A 22,771-nucleotide genomic window follows, 5' to 3' on the forward strand; every position below is an offset into this window, starting at 1 on the left:
GATCCAAGTGGCAACACTCGCAAGCACTGTTCACTTTCAACTGGTGAAGCTTTGAGTGGATTTCTTTTGATCCAGGTGAGACGAGTTCCAGGGTCAAGCGGTCACCTTCATAAAACCGAAGACGGTGACTGGGAGTGGAGCGACGACGAGATGGATGAGAAAAGTGAAGAAGGGAAAGCAGCCTTTTCTCAAGAAAAGGTAGATCACCTTGATGATGGTTAGCTGACTTGTGTCAGCTTTATTTTTGTGGTTTTTTGAGGCGTGTATGTATTAATGAATATGTATTTGTTTTACAGTCACGAAGAGTAAAAGAAGAAAATCCAGAGGTGAGTGTGGTTACTTATTTAGTTCTTTGCCTCCTCTCTCCCCTACACCTCTGCCTGCCAGTGTTAGAGTCTGATGTTTGGGGAAGAACATTCAGAATTTTGTTTTTGTGGTGTAGGAAAAAAAGAGGCACGTAAACTTGGCAGATCTTGATGCCTTCTGACTTATTGGGTTGGCCAAAAACTTCATTCAGGTTTTTCCATAACATCTTATGGAAAAATCCAAAAGAATATTTTGGCCAATTCAGTACTTTGGAGCTGTGTATATTGGGGCAGATTGCTTTACTCTCTGAACCTCAGCTTTTTCCTTTGTCAAATAGCAGGGATCACAGTACTTACAGAATTGCTGTGGGACTGATGATATCACATAATAAAGCACTCAGTGGGGTTCTTAGCACAAATTAGTTGCTCACTTAATCTTAAATTCTTATGTCACTTAGGAAACAGAGTAGGCATACAGGAAAATTTCTCCTGGATTTTTGGTTTACCATAAAGCAAATATTCAGATGGTTAGAAACTCTAGGTTGAATTTGTTGGTCTTGATTTTTAAATCTTCTGGGCAACTTAGTAGGCAGTACACACTCTTTTATCCTTTTCCCTTTGAGAACTGGTTATCTTTTGATTAACTTTACTTCCTCCACTGGTTAATTATCCTAATGACTAATGATGACTGTAGTTCAGAGAACTTGCTAATTCTCCTAGAGGACGTTTGAGCATATTTAAATAGCTCCAAATATTTGCAAAGCTAGTAATTAATATATCCTCAGTAAGAAAACAGAAGACTTTGGGCTACACGTGATATCCATTCCAACTCTTTAAATTTAGTAGACATTTCCTTGTAATTAAAAGGAGTAAATCTTATCATTGTGCTTTAAGTGGAAATAACCAGATGGACCATCTGAGAAGAGAACATCAGAGTCACAAGCCATTCTTTCCCCTGTCATCTTCCCCTCCCTCTATTCTGTCTTCATTCTCATGTCTCATTGACGGGCCTGCCTCCTATTGGTAACTCTCCTTCAGATCCTGTTTCCCCCTTTATTTATCATATGAATTAATCTATTTTATAAGTGAAATATAAGCTTTGATCAAGGAAGTTATACAGATGGTGATGAATCCCACAGAAGGACACATTGGCCACACACATATCCTGCCAAGTTTTTGGAATGATCTTAACCTGTTATCATGAACTCTGCCTTCTTCTTGCCCACTTTTCTGTTTTATCTAGAGTGATGTGCCGATCATTTTTCATCTAAGAGTGTCTCTAAATAAGAAGGTGTCAGTTCTCCCTCGAAAGAGAATACAGTAACATGATTCGACAGCATTCTTGACTCAAAAATCATTCGTTATTGGTTCACTGCGGGACACATTCTTTGAATGGTATTCACTGTAGTCCTACCTTACTAGTACAGACAGATGGGTGTGGGTCTTTCCTCATGAGGATTTGTTAAGTTTACTTTGAGAATATCTTACTCTGTGCTCGTCGAAATTGCCCTGAAAACTGATCTGTTATTTGAGTAATAGCAGTATCTTTTTGGCAAATGTATTGTCTTCATAGCCAGGAAAGAGAGTGGCGTATGGCATGCTGTGAATTTATCATTAAACATCCTTGTCAGCCTTCTTGAGTGGGATTTGCAGTCTTGGACACTTCACTGTATCTAGACTCATTTGATTTCCCAGTGGCATCTGTGCCCATACTGGGAACTTGGTTTATAATTAAGGAAGTGTACAGATAGGCTTATTTCTGTGAAAGTACACATTAGTTTGAATGTAAACACTCCTACCAAACTTTAGAAGTCACCAGCTCCACCTGCTGTTACACAACTTCCACCATTTTTGTTTGTTTCTTTTTTTGTTGTCTGTTTATTTGCTTTCAGCAAGGCTACCATTTCAGTATCACTGTGCTATGTTCATTCTCTCCAGTGATGGTTCCTGTGTCCTTTCAGCTTTTAATTAAAGTAACCCCCTGATTTGCCAGTCACACCAAATTGCTTTTTGGATATGAAGCAAAAACTATTTTTTAATCTATTATAAAGGAAATTAAAATTGTTGAATTTATTCCACAAATATAAGTAAATTATATAAATGATACATATAATATGTGTAATGAGCATATGATGTGCACTGTTTTAGTAGGCACTGGGGGATACACCACAGAGGAAAACAGAGTCCTTGTGAAGCCTCCATTCCAGTGGGAATAGATAAATTATATCCAGTAGTGTTCATAAGTAAGTTATGTGGTTTGTTACAATGGAATAGGAGTAATGAGAAAAAAATCGAATAGGGTAGAGGGTGAGGTATGGTATGGTAGGAGTTGATAATTTTAAATGTGTTGATCTGGGTAGGCCTTACTGAGAGGGACATAAAGACTTGTAAAAGGTATGGGAGAATTAAAGAGAAATAACTCTAAGGGACCACTTTATCTTGCTGCCCCTCAGACCCCTGTGACTGTCCTGTCTTCCCAGAGTTTATCAGTTTGCACTGTTTTCTTCCAGAACTTTTCTTGTTTGTTCACATACAAATATGTACATAAAGAAATCTAGCATATCATTTTAAAAACATTAAGATCATAAAAACTATAAAATTTTGCATCTTGCCTTATATCTTGGAAATCTTTCCACAGTACTTGCTATAGAATTGCCTCTTTATTTTTAACTGCTGAGGGGTATTCCATATCATAATGGTTTATTTAACCATTTCTTTCTTGGTGAGAGCATTGAGGTTGCTATTACAGACTATATTCCATTAACATTTTTGTGTATGCATTTTGAAGGGTGCACATATAAATAAAGCATAAGTACACAGAATTGTGATAGAATCTGCTGACTTTGGATTTTTATAGCTGCTATTATCAAAAGCGGTGTCATGCTAAATATCTTGTCATCTATACCTCAATAAAACTGGAGGGGGGGAAAGCTATATACAGTTCAGACTGTGTACCATTTACCTTTAAACATCTTTTAGAGGGAAAATGCTTAGTCTATGCTAAATGGTACATTGAAATGCCACTGTGTTTACATATTAATAACCTTTTCAGTAATACTTATCATTTAAATTGCAGTTGAGTTGTTTACTTGACTATAAGCCACTGGGTGACTGGGATGGTATTTTATTCATGTTTGTCTTCCCTTAGCATCTAGTAGGTATGCTGTACATTTTTGCTGGTGACATAGACACCCATGTACTGAAAATCAGACACTAAACAAATGTCTGGATACTTCTATCATATTTATGAATAGGTGAGAAAGGGGGGAAGAGACAGAAGACGTTTTATGATCAAGCTGAAGTTTAGAAAAAGTAACCTTAGTAGTTCCCTATTTAGATTGAGATGCTCCAATAGATGAGGGGCATTTTAGAAATGCTGGTTTTGTGAGGGACTGTTTGGCTTTCTGGGAAGCATAAGACAGAATGTCCAGTTATTATATTAATAGCATTAGTTGGAGAAAATTGAGAAGGCCAGGGTGGGGTATTTGCCAGAGGGGCACTGGGTAGATGTGCCTGGTACTGGGCTGTATTTGGAGATGAGACATTCTGGTGTAAACTGTCAAGTTGCTGAGTTACACCACTTATCTATTGAGATTCATAGCCAAATTCAGTGAGAAATTGGTCCTAGGGTGTACCTAACCTGATTTTTTAGAAATAGCCTTGCAAAGTTTTAGTCACCTACTATTAATTATTAATTTGTAGTAAGTAAATAATTCATGTGTTAGGTGACATGAACACATGATTTGCAATCCTCCATATCAGAAAAACCGAGAGCTTTAAAAATGCAAATCCCTAGGCCCAGCAAATCAAATTACGATTTGGTGGTTTGGAGTCATGTCTGGGGCAATTCTGATTTATAAAACGCTGCTCATGTGATTCTGACATGTGGCTAGCTAGGATCAAGGACCACTGACTAGGAAAATCACACCAGCTGCTCTGAATTCAGAAGTCCAGACTGGAATCTGGGAGATTTGTGTGCTCCACGTCTCTGAAGATTTGTTTTAAATATCTGCCTATTAGAAGTCTCAAACAAGCCTCCCTCCTCCCAAACAACTGTGACACTTCAGAAATCCCTTTGGGAAAGTTGTCCTCTTTCTTAATAATTGAAAGCAATGATGCCAAGTGGGCAGATTTGATGACAGAAGCTCTGTAGGGCCTGCAGCAGGTGTATTGAAGAATTTTGTCATAGAGTCTAGGCTAGGTTCATTGTTTCCAAACTCTGATATTTCATTCTGAAGAGAAAATACATTTGGTGTGGATTTAGGGTAAGTGAATTGTACCACAGCTTAGACACCATGTAAAAGCTAAATTCATTGCATCGCTGGATGATTGTTAAAACTGCCTTTAGCTTTTTAAAATTACTTCTGATGACATTGCGTCTTCCAAAAGCCTGTTAGCTCTCATGTTGTTTGTCTTACACCCATTTGTCGTTGGAGGCCAAGATTTTATTTCTCCCTCCAAATTGATTGTACTGAGCCGTAGTCATCACAGCTGGGTTTAACTGGATGTTTTTATGATATCACTTCCTAAAAAGGTGTTCTTTTTGCAGGTGACTGGCTTTCTAACTAGTTGTGGCTAAAATTAAGTCTTCTGTATTTCTGAAAAGAAGCCCTTTGCTTTGGAGAGATTTTAGGTTAACAGAAAATCTGCAAAGATAGTTTGGAGTTCTCATCCATTCCTCCTCTGTGTCCTTTCACTGTTAATTTCTTTTGTAGCCTTGGTACGTTTGTCACAACTAAGAACCATCAGTGATCTTTTCTTTGTCATTGTGGAGTCACTGAGTCATGTCAGTGCTCCGTTATTGTCTGCTAAATCTCAGATTTTATTTGAATTTCCCTGGTTTATCCACTGACATCCCCTTTCTGTCTCAGGATCCAATCCAGGATAACACATTGCATTTAGTTATGGCATTGTTAAAAACAGAAAATGAGAAGATTAGACAGGGCGCTATGAAAAATTAGAAAAATGGATGCTGTCACTTTTTTCTCTCCATTCCATGATCTTTTCCTCTTTCATTCAGTCCCAGAGGCCTGGCTCCAGGGCTGTGTCCAGTATTAATCTATTATTTTTGTTTCCTCTTCCTATAAAAACACTCATTTTCTCAAGTGTCCATCTTAATAGCGAACTGTTTTAAAGCAAAAAAAAAGTCCAATAGACAAATATATGTTTTACTGTTAATGAATGACAACTGCTTAATGTGTTAGCTTTCTTGTAAGTTTTGACATTTGAAAATGTATACCCAGAAGTCATGCCCTAAACTGATAGAATGGGATCTGTGGTGGTGAGCTCTAGCAGACTAGAGTTGGTTGTCAAGGAAGAGATTTTGTGCAGGGACACTCTCTCCCCACCACTCCTGTACATCTCTGCACACTGCGTATACCAGTGGGGGCTGGAGACTGGTTTTTTCCTCACATGCAGGGTTATACCTACACAGTGAGGCTATGTGGTATGCATGGGGTTCCAGCCCCCAGTCCAGCTAAGCAGTTCTCTTTGCCCCTGGTGGTCCAGGAGTAAGGGTCAGGGCAGGAGATGGACCTCCCCAGGGGCAAGAGAAGTTGTCACCTGTGGTAAATGCCATTGAGAATTTTCCAGATTACAAACCTTCTTTGACTAAAGGTAGAATATTCTGTAGGTGCTCATGTGGCTTTTGGTTGTATCTCAAACCTTAACTAATAATGAACTTTTGTACTGGGCTTCCCTGGGAGTCCAGTGGTTAAGACTTTGCCTTCTAATGCAGGGGGTGAGGGTTCAATCCCTGGTCAGGAAGCTAAGATCCCACATGCCTCAGGACCAAAAACCAAAGCATTAAAAAAAAAAAAAAAAAACCTATTTACAAAACAGATACAGATTCACAGACATAGAAAACAAATTTATAATTACCAAAAGTGGGGGGAGGGTGTTAAATTAGGAGTTTGGGATTAGCAGATACACACTAGTATATATAAAATAGATGTACAAATCCTACCATGTAGCACAGGGAACTATATTCAATATCCTGTAATAAACCATAACAGAAGAATATGAGAAAGAATATATATGTGTAACTGAATCACTTTGCTGTATATCAGAAAGCAACACAACATTGTAAATCAACTATATTTCAATATATATTGTTTAAAAAATTTAAAGAAGACTGTGGAATCAGTCTGGAAAATTCTTTACAAGAAATCATTTGGGTTGGGCGAAGGTCCTCTGGCTGGATAGTAAATACAGGTTATTTGTTCTTCTAATATAACCATTTCACCCCAACATTTTACTGTGAAAAATTTCCAAAATATGACCGCATTAAAAGCATTTTATAGTGAACATCTACCCAGCAATTACCTCGATTCTGCCATTGCTGTACTTGCTTCATCTCACAGTTGTCTATTCGTCTATTAGTCCATCTTTGATTTTTGGATGCAATTCAAAGTAAATTGCAGGTGCAGGTGCACTTCCCCCTATTTCTTCATTACTGATAGTTATCTTTGCAGAAGCATACAAAACTTTTATGCTCAAACTTTATAAAACTCTTGGCACAAAGAATTTCTGATGACTTCGGATAATTTCAGAATTGATAGTAAGTTTAGGGAATAACATGCATTTTTCATTCTTTGCTGATGCTGTGTCTCTTTCAGCATGTGTGTGAAAGACACACAGATGCTGTGTCTTTCAAGTTTTGTTCCAGGGCAGAGTTCACAAAAGTAGGGCTTGAGGTGGAAATATCTGGGGTATCACCTTGGGGTCAGGTGTCTAGCTTAGCGGGAAAAATATAATCTCTCACTCGAGATTCTCTTCTGGGGGAGATATTTTTTGAAATCCAGTGCTGCAAATAAATTGTTCAAAGTAATGATTAAAAGGGGCAAGTTGTGCTAATCCTAACATCCTTTCATTAAGGGGCTCCCATCTTGAGATGAAGTTGTGCAACAAGAAAAAATATGGTCCTTGAGCATCTTTCTGTTATCAAGTTTAAAATACCAAATTGTCCATGCCTTTTCGCTTAAGCTCAGTGGTTCTCTAGATGCGTAAGGGTCACCCAGGCACCTTATTAAAGATACAGATTCTCTCCTGTCTCAGTGAAATTCTGCATCATAGGCCAGGTGGTGCCCAGGAATCTTTAAGCTGTGTCCTTGGTGATCCCAGTGCAGGTTGTCAAAGGACCACACTCCAGGAAATGGTGCTTTAAAATTACTCAAATTATGTAAGATGTTTGTCTCTGATAACTGAGACTTAATGTAACCACACTGACCTTGATGTCCCATTTTGGTGTCCTACCGTGCGGTGATGCTGGCTCTCTTAACAGGCGGCGGTGAACGCCAGCAGCCTCCCCGAGCAGACGCGGTCCCTGTCTGTGCAGGACTCTCAGGTACGTTTCTCTGCCCATCATTTTACGTTTGAAATGCTTTGAAGACAGATTAAAAAAAACCCCAAAGCCTGACATTTTAGAACGATAGACAGTATCAGGGTAGTGCTTCCAGAGCAGGGGCTTGTAAACTCTCTTTTTTAATGGGTATGGAAAAAAGAGGACTGTCCCTATTGACCATGCCTCTCAGGGCCTCCAACCTTTAAATGATAGGTTCAAAAGCAAGAACTGATTACCAGACTGCTTCCAAAATTGCTGGTACTGTGTGAAATGGGAAAAGGACAGAAAATGACTCACCATTCTACTAGGTTCTAGTCGCAAAACATTATAGTTAATTGATACTTTTCTTTCTTTGCTCCTGGTTGGATTTCTATGACTTTTTTGTAATTCTTTTATCCTTGAATTTTATGAGCCAATTTATCTCTACAACTTTCCTTGTAAAAATAATAGTTCAGTGACTGTGAAATGAGTTCGTATTAAAAGTTATGTGACAGAACACGTGTGCCATGAGTTGTGTTGGGTCTTGATGAAGGATGCTGAGCTATCCAGGGTAGGGACTATGGATGCAAACTCAGTGTAGGCCCCCCATTTTGGTTTTGCCGTGTAGTTGATAGCAAGCCCTTCGGTTCTCAAAGTGGTTATGTGCTATGCTTAGTTGCTCAGTTGTATCTGACTCTTTGGGACCCCATGGACTGTAGCCTGCCAGGCTCCTCTGTCCATGGGGTTTTCCAGGCAAGAATACTGGAGTGGGTTGCCATGCTTTCCTCCAGGGATCTTCCCAAACCAGGGATCGAACCCAGGCCTCCTGCAGTGCAGGCAGATACTTCACCGTATGAGCTGCCAGGGAAGTCCAAGAACAGTGGAGTGGTTAGCCTATCCCTTCTCCAGGGGATCTTCCCAACCCGGAATGGAACCGGAGTCTCCTACATCGCAGATGGATTCTTTACCAGATGAGCTACCAGGGAAGCCCAGAGTGGTTATACTGTTAAGTATTACCAGCCCGGTGATCAAATTTCCCCCTTGAATCTGCATATTCCATTTAAATTTGTTTCTATTCCACCCAATCTGTATTTTATGAAATAGCCGTATGCAGAGGAGATACAGTGATGGGCTTTCATGGTTGCAGGTCAGACATCTAGGCTTTGACCCTTGTTTTATAGATGAGGAAGCAAAGATTTGCAGAGGCCAAGTGGCTCATCCATGGTTGCACAGCAGCTTAGAGGCGAAGCCAGGATTCAGTTTATGTCTTTACATTGTATTAAGCAGCTTAGCTTCCCAGGTGGGCCTAGTGGTAAGTAAAGAACTCGCCTGCCAATGCAGGAGACGTAAGAGACATGGATTCGATCCCTGGGTCAGAAAGATTCCCCTGGAGAACGAAATGACAACGCACGGCAGTATTCTTGCCTGGAGAATCCCATGGACAGCGGAGCCTGGCAGGCTACAGTCCATGGGGTCACACAGAGTCAGACACGACGGACGCAACCTAGCAGGCAACTTAATATAGCACCTTGAGATAAATTGTAGGGATTGGTTGAATGATAAAAGGAGATGTAGGAATAATAAAGGACCAGAAGGCAAAGAATAAAGGAAAAGAAAAAGGACTTAGGATACCTAGTATTGTATAACATGATATAGTTGGACTCCTTTTCATATATAGTATTTGTTCTCCCAGGAAACTTTGGAGGCAAATATTATCCCCATTTTGTAAATGAGAAAATATGTCCACAGAATGACTTGCCCATAGTTGCAAAGCTGGTCGGTAGCAAAGCCAAGTCTTGACCAAAAATTCCTTATTTTTTCTACTCTGACAGGAAGGTCTCATGTCCAGGGATTCATAAAGTAGGAAGGGCCTATTCAGTAGAGGCATTCATGACTGATGATCTGTGTTCAAGGAAACAGACTCTAGGTGAGAAAGGAAAACCCTGGCCTCATCTGCTAGGTTCCTTCTTCCTCTGCATCTTTGAGGTTTAAAGTGCCCAGCCTTTGTGCACCTCCACGGCCCAGTAGATGCAGTCCATGGCTCAGGTTGCAAGGTGCCCCTTTAGATGGCTGATCTTTCTTCTTTGGACTTACTGCAGTGTATACCAATTGTTCACAGGGCCCATCCTCCTACCGAGGCTTTCTATATGAAACATTCAGATCCACAGTTGTGATGGGAGAGAAACATCATTCCAGGCTTCACACAGAGGTGTTATGGGCCCAAATAATAGGCCTGTAATAAAAGGCTTGGTGTTGAAATTTCCAGGAAGAAAGGACTCTTATGAATCAACAGTTATCATGATTTTATGCATTTGTTTCCCGAGTTTTTAACCGTCGGCTCTTTTGTTTTTAAAGGGTCTACCCAATGCTAATGAAGACTACAGAGAAGCTTCTTGTGCCGTAAACCTCGTTTTAAGATTGAGGTAAACAATGTTGTTTATTTTGTGTCGTTTTTCCTATAGTACAATATTCTAATCTACTTCCTTAGCTTTTCATAATATTAGCATAAAATAAAATGATCTTATTTGGTTTCCTGGAATAGTCAGTGTGGGCTGTATTCCCAGGACTAATTGCTCTCTTCTAATTGTTTTCTCAAGAAGAATAAAAAAGAAAAGCACCATATGAGTGTATCTGCAGGATCAGCGTACCCTTCATTAAGTTTTCTTTTTTCCTTTTTCTTTCTTGGGTTTTTCTTTCTCTTTTTCCCTTTTCTTTCTTTCTTTCTTTTTTTTTTTGTTTTAAACAATGTGAGTTCACAGTAAGAGATTTTTAATGAGTTTCTTTCACACTTCAGCAGTCAGTCTCTGACAGAAATAAACCCTGCTTGTACTACAAGTTGCCTGTTCAGAAATTCTTCAGTGACAGGTTTGATCAGCCACTGTGGAGAAATGGTAGATATATTTTGAAAGAGCCCTGAGTCTTCTAGGAAATGGATACAAATATGGTATCTGACAGTCTAGTCTTTGTATCTAGTGAGAGAACGCTTTCTATTTCAAGAATTTCTAAAGATGAGGTCGATTTAATGTATATTCTTTGTTGAGAATTTGCTGTCTCATGACTGAAGAAATTTGCTTAGACTTAACTATAAATAGCTTAACTTACCAGGTCAATTAGAACACCATCACATTTTTGAAGGTGTTTTAAAATATGCCCTCCTTTGACAATAGAACACATGGCTAATGGACCTTTTTCAGACCTGTGGCTATAAAAGGTGGTTTCATTTTCAAGGTTAGTTTCCAGCCCTTTGAATTATCATAATCTGTTGGGCTGGATTATTATTACCATAATCACCCCGTCCTTCTGATAGTCATTTACAATCTGCAATGCATTTTCACATATTTACTGTGGGAACCTCGCAGCGACCCTTGGTGTGATTTAATTCAGAGTTGATTTCCAAGTCAAGATGTGAAATTATTACAAGACTGTTTCCTTATATTTGTGAGTAACCTTGATTGTGATTCACAATTGCCATATTTAGCAATCTCCGAAAAATGAAATAGCCATTCTCTTTTCATTTGACTTTGGAGCCAGATACCTTTATTTTTCACTTCATTTATTCACACATTCCACCGGTGTTTCTGAGAGACCCATTCTGTGCTGGGCTCCGTGTTTGTCTTTGAGACATAAGGGTGAGTGAGACTGTGGAGGTTACACACTAGTCCCGTGAGCATGTGGTGTTGCAAGTGCAGTGTTGGAAGTCACCCAGCCTCCTGCTTGACAAATGCAGGTGTCTTTTCTTTGATGTCCCTGCTGGGTGTTAACCAGCATATAACCAGTACATACTTCAGCTCACTCTTGTTTCTGCCGTCATCCCTGTGATACCAAAAAGCTTTAATTGCAGTGATCTTCCTGAAGATTTAGCTGACCTTCCTGTTCTGGGCTCTATTTCTGACCCTTAGAGCAACTATCAGGCTCTCTGGATAAAAATCTCCTGAAGGGAGTGTTGAAATGCATATTTTGAGCCTTCCTTGCAAATACTGTATTGCTCTAGGTACCAGGACAGTATAGAACAACTGCATCCCCTCATTTTCCTGAGACGTGTTTGTTGTTTGCCAGGCTTACTCTTCACCTTTCCTCAGCAAGATAGTTTTGGCCTTACTTCTCATGATACAGTTCTATATCCCCCTCCGACTCCTCCTTGTTTATTACCCTTACTGACATTTCATCTACATCTAGTATATATATTTTTTTTAATTGGAGTATCGTTGCATCACAACATTGCGGTAGTTTCTGCTGCACAGTAACATGAGTCGGCCGTTTGTACATGCGCGTCCCCTCCCTTCCGGATTCTCTCCCATCTAGATCACCACAGGTCATTGAGTAGAGTTCTCTGCACTATACAGCAGGGTCTCACTGGTTATCTGTTCCCTGCATTGTAGTGTATACACGTCAGTCCCAATCTCTCAATTCCTCTTACCCTGCCCCTTCTCCTTCTGGTGTCCATTCGTTAGTTCTCTACGTCTGTGCCTATATTTCTGTTTTGCAAGTAGGTTCATTTATACTATTTTTTTTAGATTTCATATATATGTGTTAATATACAAAATTTGTTTTTCTATTTCTGACTTACTTCACTCTATATGATGGTCTCTAGGTCTATCCGCGTCTCTACAAATGACCCGACCTCATTCCTTTTAATGGCTGAGTAATAGTCCATTGTGTATATGTACCACATCTTCTTTATCCATTCATCTGTTGATGGACATTTAGGTTGCTTCCATGTCCTAGCTCTTGTAAACAGTGCTGAAATGAACATTGGGGTGAGTGTCTTTTTGAATTATGGTTTCCTGGAAGTATATGTCCAGTAGTGGGACTGCTGGGTCTTGTTCTGTTTTTAGTATTTTAAGGAATATCCATATTGTTCTCCATTGTGGCTGTATCAATTTACATTTCCACCAGCAGTGCAAAGAGTCCCCTTTTCTCCACACCCTCTCCAGCATTTATTGTTTGTAGATTTTTTGATGATGGCCATTCTCACTACTGTGAGGTGATACCTTATTGTAGTTTTGATGTGTTTCTCTAATAGTGATGTTGAACATTGGGCTTAGGTGGTGCTTTTCCTGAGTTTACAGCTTAGATCACTGGTGTTATAAGATTCTCCATGAAGAAAGAGTTCCATGTTCAGATAAATTAAGAAACAATGTGTCGTATCCATCTATCACATACACACACACACACACACAGACACACACACACACACGCACGCACACACCTTTTTTTTGAAATCGCAAAGAACATTAACATTAAAGGTTCTAAGAAGTTCTGCAGGATAGGAATTCATTTAACTTTGTTTACTGAAAGACCTCTTTGACTTCTCTACTCTTTTCCTGGTACTGTTTTCCAGTTTAACCATGTCCCTTTTAAATGCAGCACTCAAATTTAAATACAGGACTCCAGGTGGGAGCTAAGCAGACTGGAACAATAGTTATAGCATGTCATTTTTACAGTTCACACTCTTATTTCTCCTAAATCAGCCTGAGTTTTCATTGCCTTTTAAAATAGCTGTGTAATTTGGTAATGAATTTAGATTGACCTATTAGTCAAATAAAAAAAAATCTCTGATCTTGGTTGTTTTTTTAATTCGTTTGAAGTGCTACCAAATCTGATTCTGAATTGCTACTTGTGTTTTGAAACTCTGTGCATGTCCTACCATTTGTCAGTATAATAATGGACCTGTTGATTTTGACTCATTGCTTGCCTGTCACTCCTGTCAATGTGTCTGTCTTTATTAGAGACAGTGTTTGTATATACATCACTTGTCAGTTTGATGACCCTATCTTTTGTGTCTTTATTCAAAACACTGATCAATGTGTTCAGCAGTTCAAGTAGGACAGAACTTCCTGGCATCTCTTAGAAACTATTTGCTTTCAGAATGACTTTCAGCAATTAATTAGTATTTTTTGGTATAGTTGCTCTATCAAATCCCATTGATTCTACTGCCTTTAGTCAACATTTAACTAGCAATTGAGAAGGCTAATGTAAAAGGACCATTAATAGTGTCCTGAAAGTGAGATACATCAATGATACTTTCCCAAAAAAGGAAGTGAATTTTAATATAACTTATTTTTAGCAAACATATGTTTATGTCTAATTGCTCATATGCATTGTTTTTTGTTGTTAAATGTTTCCAGGGTATTTATTTATACTAGTATTTTTTTGTTTGTTTTTTGATTTGAGAACTCCTGAATCTCCCAGAATATATTGTTGGTTTCCTTCAAGGGCACTCCTTATACAGCCGTGAACAGTGTGGGGATTAGGGGCACTGACCCCCAACAAAGTAGAAAACCCACTTTTAACTTTATAGCTAGCCCTCTGTATATACAGTTCCACATCCACAGACTTAACCAACCATAGGCTGTGTAGTCCTATGGTATGTTGGAAAAAAAATCCACATATAAGTTGACCAGCACAGTCCAAATCCCTGTTGTTTAAAGGTCAACTGTAATTTGAGAAATAGCCTTTGAAACTTAAAAGTTAAATGCTATTAAGATTTTGAGATCACTCTGTGCTGATGCAAACATAAACAGCAGATACACTCATTCATCCTATAAATGTTTATCGAGCACCTGCCTGTGCATGCCACTGTTCTAGGCCTTATGATGCAACAAGGGAAGAGACAGAAGACAAATGTCTTGCCCTCCAGGAGCTTACATTTTAGAGGTAGGGAACAAGTCCAATAGGAGCATTACTGATATGATATCTCGATTTCTCTGAAGGAAAAGCTGCCATCAGGAGGCTAGAAAGTCTGATGGTGCTATTCTCTATTAAGGAATGCATGTTAGTTTTCTACTGCCATGTAACAGGTTACCAAAAACTTTGTGGCTTAAAACAATGTCAGCTTATTATCTCACAGCTTCTGTAGGTCAGAAATCCAGACATAGTCTACCTGGGAGACTGTGGGAGAGTGCCATGTCTCACCAGACTGCAGTTAAGGCCTGCTCACCCAGAGCTTACGGGCTTCTTTCAAGGTCATCTGGGTGCGGGCAGAATTCAGTTCCTTGCAGGTTCCTTTTTTGGCTCTTGTAGGCCACCCCAGTCTAGACATTTCACAGCGTGACTACTTTCTTCAGAGGCAGCCAGAGACCAACTCCCCTCCCCTCCAAGGGCTCAGTCCCTCTGTTAAAGGTTTTTCAGCTAATTTAGCCAGTCTCATCTAGAATAATCTCCTGTATTTAGCCAGTCTCATCTAGAATAATCTCCTGTTTTAAAAAATATTTATTTGGCTGCACTGGGTCTTGGTTGCAGCTTGTGAGATCTTCAGTTGTGGCATGCAGGAACTAGTTATCTGACGAGGTCAAACCCGGATCCTCTGCATTGGGAGCGCTGAGTCATAACCTCTGGACAACCAGTGAAGTCTCTAGAATTAACCCTCTTTTTGATTAAGTCAAAACCAACTGATTTGGAATTTGAATTATGTCTGCAAAATCCCTTCACTTTTGCCATAAAACATAACATAATTACAGGAGTGAGAGTCCATTGTATTTAAAGCTCCTGGTCACACTCAGAGGAGAGAACTACCCAGGGCATTTACCCCAAGGGACAGGAAGCTTGGAGGCCATTATAGAATTTTCCGTACCATAAAAGTGCTGTCTGAGTAAAGGGATATTTGAGCAGACCTCTGACAGAAGTGATGAATCGGCCACTAGGTTGCTTGGAGCAAGAGAGTTTTAGGCAGAGCAAAGCTGATTGCAAAGATTCTGATCAGGAAGCGTGTTTTAAGCAGTTATAGAAACAGCCCAGGGAACTAGTGTGGCCAGAGTGGTAGGGAGTGAGGTCAGAGGATTATCAGGGGCTCAATCATGTAGGGCCACGTAACCTGCGGTGAAGACTTTGGATTTCATTGTTTGTGCATGGAAAACCATTGAAGGTTTGTGAGCAGAAGAGTTGCATGATCTGAGTTAATTTTCAAAATAAGCACCGTGATCACCTTATGGAGAGTAGATCCCATAGAGAGACCTTAGGGTGGAAGCAGAGAGCCCGCTGTCAGGCTATTGCTGTGTGCAAGAAATGATGACCTGACTTGGACCAGGGTGGGGAGTATTGGAGGTGGTGATTGATAAACAGATTGATAATCTGGAGATTTCTGGATGGAGGAGAGAGAACTCAGGATTATTAAAATGCAGTGTTATTCAAAATGCAAGTCTGTGTGCCCAGTGAGGCCGGACACTGCTAAAACATTGGAGTAAGGTTTATTGCAGGACCATGCAAGGAGATGGGTGCCTCATGTCTTAAAAAACCTCAAACTCCTTGAAAGCTTTCAGTCAAGACCTTTGATAGAAAAGGTGAGGGAGGGGGTGTCATTAGTTTTTGCAAACTTCTTGGTGTCAGATTCTCTGTACTTGAGGTCAAGTCATGGTAGGGTAACAAATGAATGTTAGTCCCTGTCCTGACAAGAAAGGGACAGCTTTCCCCCTTCAAGGTCCAGATCCTGACTAAGAGCAGGCTGATCTCAGTTGGCAGCTCCCTGAGGTCCAGGTCCCCAGACCTGCCCAGCTGTCATTGCTGAGGAAGCCAGGAGCCCAGGACCCAGCTGGTCCTCAGGTTCCCGGGGCCGCCTGTAGGGTCCCACAGACTGTATCCTTTGCAGACGGCCACTGCCATTAGGTCTCAGAGGCAGGGATGGGGGAAAGGTTCTCTGTCACCTCAAGGGCTGGACCCAGGCAGTGGGTGGCCCTGACGAGGGCTCTGGAGCTCTGCAGGACACAGCCCCTGCCTGTTCCCTGGGCTCCCCCGCTCACCTGCTGGTCCAAGGCTGAATGAGCTGGAGGGCCCCAGGGAAGAGCTTGGGATCTGCCTCTTACCTCACTCTCCATCTCACAGCTTCCACCCCACTGTTGGCTGACTCCCCTAACTGTGGCTTTTTGACAGTTGGCTGCTTGTGAGCAGGGCCCACTGCAGCAGCGACCAGTGACTGAGCAGGACCCCTGGTGGGCACTCACTGACAGTTACTTGTGGGAGGGGCCCATAGCAGCACTGACCTGTGGCTGAGTGGGACCATTGCCTGGGAAGGGGCACAGGGGAATGGCATGCAGCAATGCCTAATGCTAAGCGCTGGCCTCACTGTGCTCTAGATTACTCAGGGTTTGGGCCGAAAAGTACAAATGAGTGGAGTTGCTGTCTCCTGAGATTGGGAAGGGAGTTGCAGTTCTGGGGCAGAATCAAGAATTCAGTTTTGCATGTTCAGTTTGAGTTGTCTAGTGGAGATCTATTTAATGTCAAGTAGGCATGTAGGTACATGAGCTGAGATTTCAAAGGAGATGTATTTCTGGGCTAAGATAAATAAATATGAGAACTGTTTGGTGCATATAGTTTTTAAAGCGATAAAATTGCGTGAGCTTACGTAGGAGGGGAGTGCTGAAGACAGAATTGGCCTTGCACACTCAGGTGGTGCATGGATAAAGAGCAATCAGCAGATGGGTGAGGACAGGCTGGTGAGGTCAAGGAGAGAATGGTGGCTCATCTGGTAAAGAATCCACCTACAATGCAGGAGATCTGGGTTCGATCCCTGGGTTAGAAAGATTATCCTGGAGGATGGAACAGCTACCCACTCCAGTATTCTGGCCTGGAGAATTCCATGGACTGTGTGGTCCATGAGGTCTCAAAGAGTCAGAGGTGACTGAGTGACTTTCACTTTGCCTTATACTTTGTGAAGCCAAACAGAGGAAGTGTCTCAAGAAAGGAGTGGAAAGCTGCATCATTTGTTATTCGTAGATCAAGTACAATGGGAACTGAGAATTCATTATTGTATTTGGCCAAAGGCAGCACATTCTTGACCTTGGCAAGTTATTTCAGTGGAGTGCTGGAGACAAAAGCCTGATAGTGTTATGGAACATCACCCGATCTGTGTCCGATGCATAGTAAGGCCAAACAATACTAAAACAGGGGAGTTTGGAACAGGGAAAGGTTTATCAAAGGGCCATGGAAGGAGATGGTTCTGGGCCTTAAGAACCCCAAAGCTCCTGAAAGGTTTCAGCAAAGCCCCTTTAAAAGCAAAAAGGTGAGGGAGGGGCGTGGTTAGTTGTTGCAGACTTCCTGGTGTCAGATCCTTTGTTTTTGAAGTCAGGTCATGGTCAGGTAACAATGTTCCTGCGAATCTCTAGCAAATGAATGTTATTCTCTGTCCTGACAAGAAAGGGCGAGATCCCAAGGTACAGCCTTCACCCACCAAGGTCCTGTCCAAGAGGCAGCAGAACCCAGTTGGCAGCTCCTTCAGGGCCAGGTTCCCACATCCTGCCCAGCCTTCATCACTGAAGGAGCCAGACGTCCAACCCAACTGACCCTTAGGCTCCTCAGGCCACCCAAAAGGGTCCCACAGACTGCGGCCCAGGCACACTGCCGCTGCTATTAGGTCGCAGAAACCAGGATGGTGGAGAGGTTCACCATTGCCTCAAGGCCTGGGCCAAAGATGGTGGGTGGCCTTGGTGAGGATTCTGAAGCCCTGTAAGACACAGCTCCAAGCCTGTTCTCTGGGCCCCCCAGCTCACCTACTGGCCCCAGGTTGGGTGAGCTGGAGGGCCTCAGGGAGAAAGTTGGGATCTGCCTCTTACCGCACTCTCCACCTCATGACCACTGTTGTCTGAATTCCCTCACTAACTGTCATTTCTTAACTGTTGGTTGCTTGTGGGCAGGGCCCACTGAGGCACTGACCAATGACTGGGCCGGACCTGTTGCCTGGCAACAGGCTGTGGAGTAATGCACAGCAATGGCTTCTGTCTAAGGGCTTGAGCTTACTGGGCTGTGTTACAATACTGGGTTCAGGACAGAGTGGCGAGAGAAAGCATGATGTAACAAAGGTAGATGACTTATGAGTATGGATGACTCTTCTAGAAATTTTCTATACAGGGGAGCAGAGAAATGGGATGATAGCTCAATGAAAATAAAGGATGAAGGGAGGTTGGTTGTTTTTAAAGCTTGTTAAGTGGAAATGATCCAATAGAGTAGGAAAATGAAATGAGAGAAGGGACATTGATAAGCCTAATGTCCTCAGATGGATGGGAAGTGATGATAACCAGGCATCTGAGTAGATGTCAGACTTAGACAGGAGAATGGAGAGATGTCTGTTCAACATGCAGCCACAGGGATGGGAGGGCAGGCAGAAGTGCAAGGAGATTGGTGGGTTTAGGTACAGACTTGTAGAAGTCTTTTTCTGTTGATTCTGTTCTTTCAGTAAGGTAAGGAATGTCATCTTTGAGAGGAAGGAAGGAAAAGATGTTCGAGGTTAGAGAGATGAGATAGTCGTGTAGGAGACCTGGAGAGTAAATTCACCAGGGAAATGTGGTGGGATGAATAGGCTATTCAAGTGATCATGAATAAGTGATCACTTGAGGGTTCAGTTCAGTTCAGTCACTCTGTCTTATCTGACTCTTTGTGACCCCATTGCAGCATTCCAGGCCTCCCTGTCCATCACCAACTCCCGGAGTTACTTAAACTCATGTCCATTGAGTTGGTGATGCCATCCAACCATCTCATCGTCTGTCATCCCCTTCTCCTCCTGCCTTCAATCTGTCCCAGCATCAGGGTCTTTTCCAGTGAGTCAGTTCTTTGCATCAGATAGCCAAAGTATTGGAGTTTCAGCTTCAGCATCAGTCCTTCCAACAAATATTCAGGACTAATTTCCTTTGGGATGGACTAGTTGGATCTCCTTGCAGTCCAAGGGACTCTCAAGAGGCTTCTCCAAGACCACAGTTCAAAAGCATCAATTCTTTGGTGCTCAGCTTTCTTCACAGTCCAACTCTCACATCCGTACATGACTACTGGAAAAACCATAGCCTTGACTAGACGGAACTTTGTTGGCAAAGTAATGTCTCTGCTTTTTAATAAGCTGTCTAGGTTGGTCATAACTTTCCTTCCAAGGAGCAAGCATCTTTTAATTTCATGGCTGCAGTCACCATCTGCAGTGATTTTGGACCCCCCAACATAAAATCTGCCACTGTTTCCACTGTTTCCCCATCTATTTGCCATGAAGTGATGGGACCAGATGCCATGATCTTAGTTTTCTGAATGTTGAGCTTTAAGCCAACTTTTTCACTCTCTTTCATTTTCATCAAGAGGCTCTTTAGTTCTTCACCTTCTGCCATAAGGGTGGTGTCATCTGTATATCTGAGGTTATTGATATTTCTCCTGGCAGTCTTGATTCCAGCTTGTGCTTCGTCCAGTCCAGCGTTTCTCATGATGTACTCTGCATATAAGTTAAATAAGCAGGGTGACAGTATACAGCCTTGATGTACCCCTTTATTGATTTTGAACCAGTCTGTTGTTCCATGTCCAGTTCTAACTGTTGCTTCTTGACCTGCATACAGATTTCTCAAGAGGCTGGTCAGGTGGTCTGGTATTCCCATCTCTTTCAGAATTTTCCAGTTTGTTGTGAGTCACACAGTCAAAGGCTTGGCATAGTCAATAAAGCAGAAATAGATGTTTTTTCTGGAGCTCTCTGCTTTTTCGATGATCCAGCAGATGTTGGCAATTTGGTCTCTGGTTCCTCTGCCTTTTCTAAATCCAGCTTGAACATCTGGAAGTTCAGAGTTCATGTACTGTTGAAGCCTGGCTTGGAGACTTTTGAGCATTACTTTGCTAGTGTGTGAGATGAATACAATTGTGCGGTAGTTTGAGCATTCTTTGGCATTGCCTTTCTTTGGGATTGGAATGAAAACTGACCTTTTCCAGTCCTGTGGCCACTGCTGACTTTTCCAGTTTTGCTGGCATTGAGTGCAGCACTTTCACAGCATCATCTTTCAGGATTTGAAATAGCTCAACTGGAATTCCACCACCTCCACTAGCTTTGTTCATAGTGATACTTCCTAAAGGCCCACTTGACTTCACATTCCAGGATGTCTGACTCTAGGTAGGTGATCACTTGAGGGTAGAGATTGTGAATTTCAACTGAATCAGTAGCTTAGCTCCTGAAATAGACATTATCCTGATGTCTGAATATAAAGACTTCCCTGGTGGCTCAGCGGTAACGTATCTGCCAGCAATGCAGGAGACGCACGAGACACTGGTTAAATCCTTGGGTTGTGAAGATCCGTTGGAGTGGGGCATGGCACCCAACTCCAGTATTCTTGTCTGGAGAATCTCAGGGACAGAGGAGCCTGGCGGTCTCTACAGCCTACAGGGTCTCAAAGAGTTGGACGCGGCTGAAACAACTGAGCACACACACACACCCAGAACATGAATGTGCATGTGAGTGTAATTACCCTTGAAATGGGAACAGCATGTAAAAACATTCCTAGAGGATTCTATAAGCACACCCTTGCAGGATTTAGAGTCTTGGCTTCAGATTTAGAGTGTAAATCATGGAACAAATATGGGTCATAGAGTTGCCCTCAGTGATCTCTCGTGTGCAGGGTGGGTCTCCTGCCCTCTTCTGTTACCACCAACACCCCCTTATAGGTCTGAATTCTCTTAGAACCTTCAAAGTTGCATGGGCATCGCGTATCAAAATCTGCCGTCTAGAAACCAACACATTGTAAAAATTAAGAACCAGCAGCAAAAGTACAAGGAGAAAATCTGCCATCTAGTGTTGGTCCCTGCCAATAGGCCCTTTGTTCTGAGCTCGACAAGCTGTCTGTTAAAGCAGCCTGTGTGAGGAAGCTAAAAGATTGTTCTGGCCAGTGTGGATCAGATTTGAGAAAATCCATGTGCTGCTTTGTATCCTTTTTAGGCATTTTCATCTAGACCTTAAGATTCAGACATATGTATATGGTTCATATATAAACAAACATTTATATGCACACACAAATATACCCTCTCTCTGCCCTTGTGGATCATTAGACAACACATGGCTACTGGGTGTCAGGAAGCAGTTTGCCTGCCTTATCCCCTGAGACTACTTGGGCATGATATGTATGTGTATCGTGCTCCACAGGCTGGTGAGTAGATATCGGTTCAAGCCAGCATTTCATCAAGTATTAACTAATACTATATGGGTTCTATTTCACCTCTTAAAAAGGTGGCTCTTTCTTTTTTATGTAGCATTTTATACACCTACCTGCTGAGAATATGGTTCCTTCCTCCAAGATGCCAGATAAGGCTCACCTTACTGAGAAATACTTCTCAAAGCATCACATTCTGTAAATTAAAGACAAATCCATTTTAGCTACTAAGGAATACATTTATTTCTCCATTACTCATTTCTGGTGATCATAGGCACATAGGCAAAAGACTGAGAAGACAAAGGTTAATTTCTTCTTTGGAAAAATAGAGTATTGCTTTAATTTGCTTTTTAAACTGAGCCATTATATGTAACATTGGAGAGAAAGGATTAGACCTTAGATCTTCATGTTAAGTACTAGAGATAGTTAACATGTAGGTTTTTCTTTTTCCATGTATGTACTTTTCTGCTTCTTTGTCCATTGTGTGTAAGTAAGTGAAGTCGCTCAGTCATGTCTGACTCTTTGTGACCCCGTGGACTGTAGCCCACCAGTCTCCTCTGTCCATGGGATTTTCCAGGCAAGAGCACTGGAGTGAGTTGCCATTTCTTGTATGGTTATGTCAAAAAATAGAGTATCATAAAATTAGGTATAAGATAAGGAAATCCTGTTAAACACATCACTGGAGAAAATTACCAAGTGAGCTACCTCATAATTTATATAACTGTCTGTAGATGTGATTACAGTTTCTGTTTCGAGTTAGGCATTGCACAAATATTTTGTCATTAGTATATTTTTCATAAAGTGGAATAGTCATATTTGACATAAAACATGTTTTTTGGAGTCAGGCTCAGTGATATGGAAAAATGATAAACTTATTAGTCAAACTGTTAATTCCTTTGTGTTGGATGCTGTTCATGGTTTGACAGCTCAGCCCCGTGGGTTGCAGTTAGTTTAGCTGAAGGCAACTGTGACAGTTGTGATACATAGATGCTTTGATCTATTCCATTAATTTGCTAATAATGAATTTACTTGGTTATTAATCAGCAATACCATTCGACCTTGATGGGTCAATTAAAGCCTCTACACCAACAAAATAGGTTTCCTGTTTGTAGGGGAAAATGAGCTCTAGAATTGGATATTTATTTTACAGAAATCCTTTAGCATGACAGTATTACTGAATTTGACTTACTAATATTATTTTAGTTTTTCTATTAAAAGGTGAACATGGATATGGGTGAAGTATAGACTTAGCTTGTTATAATTTCATACAGAAAGCT

The 22,771-nt window shown here is 41.3% G+C and overlaps 1 protein-coding gene across 1 annotated transcript in view; it reads left to right on the forward strand.

Annotated features, from left to right (window-relative positions):
• STK39 (serine/threonine kinase 39) overlaps positions 1 to 22,771 on the forward strand; it is a 315,028-nt gene that overhangs the window by 180,890 nt on the left and 111,367 nt on the right. The window contains exons 11-14 of the mRNA XM_043894916.1: positions 76 to 198; positions 297 to 326; positions 7,588 to 7,650; positions 9,982 to 10,049. Coding sequence (XP_043750851.1) covers positions 76 to 198; positions 297 to 326; positions 7,588 to 7,650; positions 9,982 to 10,049 — 284 coding nt within the window. The remainder of the gene's footprint in view (positions 1 to 75; positions 199 to 296; positions 327 to 7,587; positions 7,651 to 9,981; positions 10,050 to 22,771) is intronic.

The sequence above is a fragment of the Cervus elaphus genome, chromosome 33 (assembly GCF_910594005.1).
Source record: "Cervus elaphus chromosome 33, mCerEla1.1, whole genome shotgun sequence".
Lineage (NCBI taxonomy): Eukaryota > Metazoa > Chordata > Mammalia > Artiodactyla > Cervidae > Cervus > Cervus elaphus.